General features: G+C 31.6%; 1 protein-coding gene across 1 annotated transcript in view; it reads right to left on the bottom strand.

The window, feature by feature from the left end:
- Positions 1-9,964, bottom strand: part of SYCP1 (synaptonemal complex protein 1) — a 62,429-nt gene that overhangs the window by 35,001 nt on the left and 17,464 nt on the right. Inside the window, exons 10-16 of the mRNA XM_004689612.1 lie at positions 9,290-9,348; positions 8,128-8,197; positions 7,483-7,556; positions 5,998-6,106; positions 3,437-3,531; positions 2,788-2,972; positions 1,588-1,655 (exon numbers count right to left, since the gene is read on the bottom strand). Coding sequence (XP_004689669.1) covers positions 1,588-1,655; positions 2,788-2,972; positions 3,437-3,531; positions 5,998-6,106; positions 7,483-7,556; positions 8,128-8,197; positions 9,290-9,348 — 660 coding nt within the window. The remainder of the gene's footprint in view (positions 1-1,587; positions 1,656-2,787; positions 2,973-3,436; positions 3,532-5,997; positions 6,107-7,482; positions 7,557-8,127; positions 8,198-9,289; positions 9,349-9,964) is intronic.

Genomic DNA, 9,964 nt, shown 5'->3' on the forward strand with positions numbered 1-9,964 from the left:
TGGTGAATCCTCTCACCCTCCACATCTCTGGCCTGTACCCCAGTTCTGTATGAATAAATAAGTAAATCTTTAAAAAAATATACATATATATGAACGCTCATCACAAAACGTAACTGTGCATAAAATGCAAATAAGCATTTTATATAAATCTACAAATGTGTATTGTTTAATTCTTTATACAACATACATAAAGCATAAAAATAAAAACAAAATTTTAATATTTCTATCCCTCATTCTAATAGAATTCTAGCTCACTCCCCCTCATTCTGGTAACATTGCTCTAAATTTTGTTGTGTGTTCACTCTTTCTTCCCACCATAACTATAGATTTCTCAAGAGCATGGTATTTTACTTCTTGTATATGTTTCCAGAGTACCTAATGTTAATGAACACACATAGAAGAATCAATTCACAAAAATACATATTATTTCGCCAGTTCCAAAATTCCCTATTCAAAGTTTTCATATTGTTTAAATGAGAAAAATCATTTCAAGGATTTAAATTGTTTAATATGACCATTACTGTCACTTGATTTCAGTATCAGACCAAATTGTTATAAATATCTTTTTTTTTTTTTTAGATTTATTTATTCATATAGAACTGGGGTAGAAGCAAGAGGTGCAGGGGCAGTGAGAGGCTTCACCAGAGAAAGAGTGGGAAGCAGAACAGGTATATGTACTGAAATACACTGCTGAGGGGAGCAGCAGATGGGTCAAAAGAGATCTGCCATGCCATGTGAATCCCCTCCGGGGGTGGGGATCAGACTAGCACGGAAGTGGCTGCGTTAGCTTGCACTACTGCATCCTAACCCACTGCACCACCAGGGAGGGCCCATAAATATCTTTTTTTAAGATGTATTTATTTATGCATACAAGAACTAGGGTGTAGGCCAAGGTGTGAGGGGGGCAAAAGAGATGGGAGGATTCACCAGAGACAGAGTAGGACAGAACAGGCATGTGTACTGAAATCCACTGCTGAGGGGAGCAGCGGTGAGACAGGAGAGGTCTGCTTCACCATGTAGGTCAGCTCCCCATAGAACTCACGCTGCAGTGGCTACAAACAGCTTGATAGTTCAGTCTTTAACGCCTGCACCACCAGGGAGGCTCTATTATAAATATCTTTTAAAGATATTTAAGGACTAAAATTATCTCTTAGTATACAACATTCAACTGAACAATTCTAAAGAAATATAAGCACGGATTTAAGAGTATCAAATGATCTGATTGACTGGAAAATACATTTACAGCTACTATAATACTAAATACTAAAAACTAAAATTATTTACCGTTGGCTAGTACAATTTTGTAAGTCAAAGGTTAATCTAATCTATAGTTGGAAATTAAGCACTGCAAAGGGAAAGTTTAGCTTAAAAGTTCAAATGCCCAAAACAAGGCAATATTATAATTACTTTAATTATAAAAGTATTCAAAGTTAATAACAAACTTATAGAAATGTAGAGATATTCTGAAAAATACCTGCCAATTCATGAACTACTTTAACTGATAAAAAATAATGTAGTAATGAAAGTTGAAAAATATGTGTGTTTATGTCTGGACAAGGGTTATACATGTTATTCTGTAAATCTTACCCAGTTCATTCGATTTCTTCTCAAGTTCCATGGTAAGTATTTTCAGTTGATCTTCACTTTGTTTCAATCTTGTAAAAGACATAAGTTTAAATATAAAATATTATTTTAGTCAGAATTCATCTAGTAATTAAATGTAGTATAATTTAGCAACAATATATAGCATAGATTCACTCATTCAATTATCAAATATTTTTGAGTACCTACTCTATGCCAAATAGTTTGGAACATTTCAAAACATTACCATTATAATTTCATATTTGTATACTGATTACAGCTATATAAAACCTTAAGCTATGGTAATAATTTATCTTTTAGTTAATGATGATTATCAAATTATACATCCTAGAATTTGAAAGGAATTGTGTATGTTATTCCTACCATACTGAATTCTATCTTAGGAACAATATAAGAACTTGTACAATTCATATATCTTTCTTGACTTTCCATATCTCTATCTACACAACTGAGGTAATTAGAACAGTTTACATGTTAAACTTCGAAAATCAAGATTATAGCAGATTAACTAGAAAACAGCTTGCTACCTTCACCACACACAAAACAATAAACAGACCCAATTCATGAATTCAAAGAGAAGCTTGTATTTTCTCTTTTACCCTATCAGCTTTAATTCCCCATCAGCTAATAAATTACTCATAGCAGACTTACATGAGTATTTCTATGATACAAAGTAGTGTAAAAGAAAACTAGCTTTAGACAAACTCCTACTTAGATGAAATGCAAGTAAATAATGTATTTTACATTTAAGTCCATCATAATCATTATTAATTAAATAAAAATGTTTAAGCACCTACTCTGTCAAGCTAGTTGCTAATTTTATAAGCCAGAAAGAATATTATAGATCCCACAATAGTTTCTTAAGACTCTACAAAAAAAAACTATTTCTATAATGCAAATAATCCAATTTCATGTTAGATCACTGCAACATCAGTACTTACAAACTTGAGTTTATAGCATGACTCTACAGTAAAGCATGTACAGGAATTATAGACTAACTTTCAGTATCTTTTCCTAGGATACCAGCACACACAATGCAAGCTTTAAAAATGTATTCCCGTTTTATACACTTAAAAAAAGAAACTTGGTTACAGTTGTTATGGGAATTAAAAATCAGTTGACAATGAAAGGAACTGAATATTAAGAGAAAATCTTTTTATTCAGCAAAATAAGAAAATATTTTACCCTTGCTGTTCTGCTGTCAATAATTCTTTCAAGTTGCTGATGGTACTTTTAAGTTCAGTAACCACAAATGCATGAGCAGCTTTAGCTTTATTAAATTCTTCCATCTGAGCTTCTTTTTCTCCAGTGAGCTGATATATTTTTTTGGTTGCTATCTGTAAATCTTCCTCTAACGCCTTTTGAGTACTCTAAATGAAATAAAGCACAAAAGCTACAATCCAAGTACCTTAAGGATAAAAGCTGAACTCATCTGCTTCTATAATTTGCTGCCTCTCCCTTCCCCCTTGCCCTTTCTGTTCACCCAGGTCAATCTATAATGCCCACACACTACTCTTAACTTCAATTCACACCTCTATTAATTCCACCTATAATCCCAAACTCTCCATAGAATCTTCCTATTTTAGTTCTTACACTTATTGTAGCAAGTTGCCTGAATCACTCTACTGGTACCTACTATAGTTTTGTATTTTAGTTATACTTCTGATGTGTTTTTATGCAAGGTCACTAATTCAATATAAGCATTTGTAGTCTGAGACTGTATCTTCACTAATTGAAGCTCCAGGTCCTTGTGCATTATTAATATTCACTAAATATCTGCTGACCAATTGATAATGTGACATTTATCACATGATGATCAGTATATATATCATACCACATTTCTTTGCAAAGATATCTTAACATCTTCTAGTTCAGATGTCAAACGATCTTGCTTCTCATTTGATTCTTTTAAATTTTCATTTTGCAATTCTATAAGAAAAAGTTGTATTGGTAAGTTGTACTTAGTAGAATATACAGACACAAAAATATTCTTTGTAATAATTACATTCCCCCTTATATTAGGTACTCCAAAATAAGACAGAGTAATGCAAGTATAAATGTACTAATAATGGTCATCAAATTTTATTGACAAAGTAGATATATAAGAATGTTTGGTGCTACATTTTTAATAATAACCAACATTCAAGCATATAAATTAAATTATGGTGGTATACATATACACAGTGATATACTGTGTAGTCACCTATAAATGATAGACTTGATTATTTATAAAATAAAAGAATAAAAATGGTAAATTAAAAATAGTATTTATATAAATAGTACCCATGGAAGGATACACAATACTAAATACAGGAATAATAAAATGTTTTTTTTAAATAAGCTCTAATGTTAAAATTATTCATGATTTTATTTACAATCAAAAAGATAAAATCATAAAAGGATCTACATGACTTGCTCAGCAATATAATCTTCATAAGTGTAGGGCATAAAAAACAATGAAAGATGTTAAGCAACAGAATAATGTTTCAATTTTTAAATTCCATACTGAAAAATCTATGGGAATGAAAGGTTTAGTGGTCCAAATCTTGAAAAAAAAAAAAACAGGAAAAGTAAGTCTGGAAAGAGAGCTAATAGTGTTCATTATAATACTACTTATTATAAGCTGGTATTAAGAGTATTAGAGAAATCATATCGCAGACTAGTTCTTAAGCATGTGTGGAAACTGTATGCTATTTGAATGCTCTAAAAAAAAAAAAATTCCAAGACAAAAGAGCCAGAGTAGGAGTAATAGCCTAGAGAAGAGGAAGAAGGAAGTAGAAGAGGTAGTAGACAGGTGGGTGGAAATGAGAAGTAGATTCCCCAGAAGTATTATTTCCCAGAAGTGAAATAACTGGATAAAAGGATGTTTACCCTGTGTATATAAGTCTGAGTCTCACTGCTGAGAAAAACACGATTGTTACTAAGAGCAGAGGGAGGAAGGGATGAATATGAGAGGTCAATATGATAATAGTGAATATCAGTAGAATTATGGTCATGGGTATAGTATGCTATGAGGCTGTATTCCAAAAACTAAAAAAATATTATATACCTATATAAAATTAATAAAAATGTTAGTTAAAAAAAGATTAGGGAGTTCACTAGAATTTAGCTAATAGATCTGAAGTGAAGTGGACATAGGAGTATCATTTTGGGTAGAAGTAGCCAAATGCTCATATGATAAGATAGAAAGTATATAAAATGTAAGGGAAATTAGGGCCCTCCCTGGTGGCACAATGGGTTGGGACGCAGCACTGCAAGCTGGCTGCAGCCGCTTGAGTGTAAGTTAGATCCCCACCCCGGAGGTGATCCACAAGGCCAGGCAGACCTCCCATGACCTGCCCGCTGCTCCCCTCAGCAGATTTCATAGATCTGCCTGTTCCGCTCCCCAGTCTGACTCTGGTGAAGCCTCTCACCACCCCTGCACCTCTGGCCTGTACCCCACCTCTGTATGAATAAATAAATCTTTTTAAAAAATGTAAGGGAAGTTAAACAATTTCAACATATCTGGAATACTCAATATTATAATCACAGTAAGGTGAAATGAGAAGGCATAGAAGGAACTAATGTATCATGTGAAGAGGACATTTTAAAGAAAAAAGTGGCGAATACAGTAAGAGTCTTGAAATGTTCTGAAAAGTAGTGTTTCACAGTATGCTATGAATTCTAACTGCCCTGCCACTTGAACAAGTTTCAAAAATATTCTAGTGATCTAAACAAATCATACATATTCAAGGTTCTTCATAATATGATCCATTCTTTTCCATTTTCATCTGCTCGAGTTCTCAAGATACACTAATCCCTGTAGCAAATATATTCTAACTTTCACAGTTCCATGACTGATACCATCATTTCCTCTGCCTACACTCTTTCCTCCAATTCACTATCTAGTGAACTTTTAATCTACACTCTAGTTCAACGAACAGTTTTTCCTTAATACTTTTCCAAGGATTTTGGTCTTAAAATAATAATTCCCTCAATGATGCTCCCATAGTATTCATTCATTCCTAAAAACTTTATTGAGTGCCTAATATGTGTCAGTATGTGTTCTAATCACTTGAAATGTATTCATAAACAAAAAAAAAACAAAACTTCAAAGATCCCTGTTTTCATTTATCACTATTAAAGCTGCGAAGATGGAAAAGGAAAAGAAGCATATTTACTTTCCAAACATCCTCTAAAATGATTCTATTATGCCCTCTAACTCGGGTTTTATGAATTACAAAATACAAAGAATACTGAAATAAAATTTTAAGAAAAACACTGGCTTTTCTTTGTCATCTAGGTCATTCTAAGTCAGTAATTACTAGAAAATATTACAGCAAGAGTGTAATGCAATTCTAAATTTAAAAGTAGAATACATAGCACATTGTAATATTTTCTTATATAAATTCTTACTTGTCTTTTCTTCTAACTGATTAACTTTAACTCTGGATTCTTCTAGCAGAAATGTTAAATCTTTCACTTTATTTTCCTTCTCATTGCTTTGGCTCAAAAGCAGTGATACCTAAAATTAAATATTTATATTATGGATAAGAAAAATTAAATGATACATTAGCACTTACTGTCAATGATTAGTTTATACACTTTATGTTTTTCAGCTGGCTCTTCCTGACATTTAGTAGATGCTTACACAATAAATATCTATTATATTAATGAACAAGCTAATATGAATAACATTGAGTATATATTTTATTTCTAAGGTTATATAATAAAATCTACTGGTTTGCTTATTCATAAATATTATTGAGCAGCTACTGCTTTACAGAAACCATAATAACCATTGGGTATACATATTTGTGAGAACTTACCTTCAAGAAATCATCTTAGATTGGGATACAAACAATTATACCTGAATATTATTAGTATTAAGACAAAAAAAGTATAGCAATCAGAGAAAAACACCAAAATCAGTCCTATGGAATATAGTAAAAAAATTAAACCTCTCAGTCCTGCCTGTTGGCCTAGGGGTTAAATCTCAGTGCTATCACTGCTACTGCCTGAGTTCCATCCCTGACCAGGGACCTAACCCACTTGGCACAGCATACCTCTCCTGCCTCCCCTCAGCAAAGTATTTCAGTGGATCTGCCTGTTCTGTTCACCACTCTGTCTCTGGTGAATCCTCTCATACACCCCCAACCTACCTCAACCCTGCATCTCTGGGCCTACACCTGATTTCTTCCATGGAAAAAAAAAAAAAAAGAAAGAAAGAAAAATTAAAATTTCTCAGAGGACTTACTCAGTCTTATTAGACAAATAGGAATTAATCAACCCACACAGGAAATGAGCATTCTAACTCATGCAAGAACACAGAGGATAAAAAAAATCATAGTTTATTTGGAGAATTTAAAATAATGAGATGACTAGACTATGTTTGTGAAAAAGGTAAAAGATAAACTTACAAAGATTAAATGAAGACTTCTAGGTTCAGAAAGATCTCTCTGCCCTAATTTCACCTCTAAATCACCCAAAAGATAACCAGAGAACAAAAAATTAGACTTTATCTTCCATGAAACTATGAGAGTTTTATAATCTAAAACATAATGTGTAAGAAGGAAAACCATTAGAGAGAACATATAATTACTTCGCATAGAAAAGCAATGTCTTATTAGCAATGTCTTATTACCCACAACATAGCTGCTATAGAAGATTCAGGAACATTTTAAAGGGCTAGCATTCAACATGTGCATATTGAAAGGCAGCTATGCTCACCACTATGCCATCAAAGTCCCTGCTAAATGTGTGCATACTGGACCCAGTGGAAATCTATTATTTTAAGCAAAAGGCTAAATATTTGAATATGTATAATATTAGAATTCCCTCATTCACTTATTATTGTGCAGTTAGCAAATACAACATAGAAGTTAATTTAAAGAAAAACACCTGCTTTTCTTTATCATCTACTTCCTTCTTATATTCCTCTTCAAGGTGTTGGATTTTTTCATGATCTTCCTTTACTTTAAAAATAAAACAAATAATACTTACATTTTAACATGATTGTATAATAAAATTTAAAACTGGTGCTATTTTACCCCTTATTTATCTAAATTAAACCCCAAAGGCTTCTAACAAGTCCTAAAACTGTTTTCTCTTGATGTTAACTTTCTGTTCAGTAAAATAGTGAACTTAAATTATTATAATAATTTCAGAAATTATTATAACTTAAATTATAATAACTTAAGAAATTTTAATAATTTTGTATTAGCAACCTATAAATATATTCTTTAAAGACATTTTAAAACTATGTAGTTAAACTTGTAACTTTACCATGAAATGTAAAAATGGGACCAGATCAAACTTCCAAAATTAAATACAAGCCATAATAAGTCTGATTTCAGGGGAAATGTAGCTTTGAAACAAAAAAACAATCATCACTAATTCATTGTCATACAAAAATGACGGGTCTGCAAAAGCATATGCAATTCAAAATTTAAATTAAGGCATCTAATTGAAGAGAAAAATATTAAAAGACTCAAATTAAAACATAAAAAGCAGAATAATAATATACAAAGTAAATAGAACCCCTACACTTAAAATGCATGTCCAGTCTGGAATTCTCAGCTTGCACACGAAGTTCTTCAAAAGCTACGATCATTTTCTGAAACATAACATTTAACTTTTAAAAATCATACTTAACTTTTAATAGCTTCTCTCGAACTATGCAAATATTAATATTAATAAATATCTATTTAATGTATTCAATTTAAACCATGAAAGTCTGAGTAATGAAAACCTTATAGTTTTTAACAATAAAATTAACAATAATTTACTGATAACTAATAATCATGCATATGCTTAATGACAAAGGAGACAGATCATGTAATATCAAATGGCAACAAAACAAATACGGTTATTCTAGTCATTTAATTAATAGTCTGTATCAAAATCTTTAACTTTATATTAATTTGTACTTACTTAATTTCTGTCTTCTGCACTAAAGTAACTGTATGATTTCTCCTCATAATGGTGCAAATTATATCTCATCTCACCGCATAAGTTCATTCAACATATTTTAATTTGCAAAATCAGATTATTCATTTAATAATTTGTTACTGTCGTAAGGATATGGGACAAAGTCCTTCTCTACTGAAGCTAATTTAAATTCCAGTGTAAGAAAGAACAGACACACACAAACATATAGCAAATTAATGTTATGTAGTTTGAGGTGTTCTTTCAGAAAAGTTAAACAAGGTAAGAGAGTAACTGAAAGTAATAGAGTAACTGAATACAAAGACATTTTAATGGCAAAAAGCAGAATGAAGCTTATGAGTTTACATAAGATCTCTGAACATAAAAGTTCTAGATGACAAACAAATTCAAACAACCAAGGTAAAGTTGAGAAATATAAAAGCAGTATGGGAAACATGAAAAAGAAAAGAATGATTACATCAGAGAAGTAGAAAACAATAGAAAATGGGGTAAGAAACCAATGTAGATTACTACTATTTTTAAATTAATCATTATGTATTACAGCAATGTGCTAATTGCTGACACAGTTAATAAATATTTGATAAATTACACCACTAATGTAAATTTAAAAACTATTAAATGAAAAAAACATTAACATATAATATAAACTTTGGGAATTTTATTAGTGATATATATAAACAAATAAATGATAATAACTAATAATAATTGTTCATATATTTATAGTTAAAAAATTTTAATTCAAATTTTCATTACCACTTACTTCAATGTTATTATTTAGATCCATGTAAACTTGTCTAGTTTCTTCCCGTTCATATTCATCTATATTTTAAAAAAGTGAAATTAAAATTTAAAACGATCTTGTTGCCAATACTAAAAATGTCTTAGAAAAACATCAAAATAATTAAAATCCTATACTAGTGAAGGGGTTGGTATATCTTTTGAGACTTTTGAAGAAGTATCGTCAAAGGTGATTTTAGAAGCATGGTTGTACTTCATGATAACCTCAAAAGTTTGGTGCTGTTCAAATATCTCTAATTTTCCTTTATAAAATTACTATCCACAGGGGCCTCCCTGGTGGTGCAGAGATTAAAGTCTCAGCACTATGAAGCTATCACCAACCACTATGGAATGAGTTTGATCCCAAGACAAGAAGCTAACCACATAGTGCAGCAGACCTCTCCTAGCTCATCCACTGTTCCCCATAGCAATCTGGATGGAATTTACACTCATAATGAGCTTTTTTTTTTTTTTTTTAAGAAAAGTCACATTAAGATGTATTCTGTAGTTAACTCTATTAAAAAAAAAAAAGTTTCGGCCCTCCCTGGTGGCGCAGCGGGGTAAAGCACAGCACTGAGAATCTAAAGCCGCTTCTGCATGAGTTCGATTCCTGCCTGCCCCGGAGGTGACCACATGGTGTGGCAGACCTCTCCTGACC

Source organism: Condylura cristata, unplaced genomic scaffold (genome assembly GCF_000260355.1).
Source record: "Condylura cristata isolate star-nosed mole 26May11 unplaced genomic scaffold, ConCri1.0 scaffold00026, whole genome shotgun sequence".
Classification (NCBI taxonomy): Eukaryota; Metazoa; Chordata; class Mammalia; order Eulipotyphla; family Talpidae; genus Condylura; species Condylura cristata.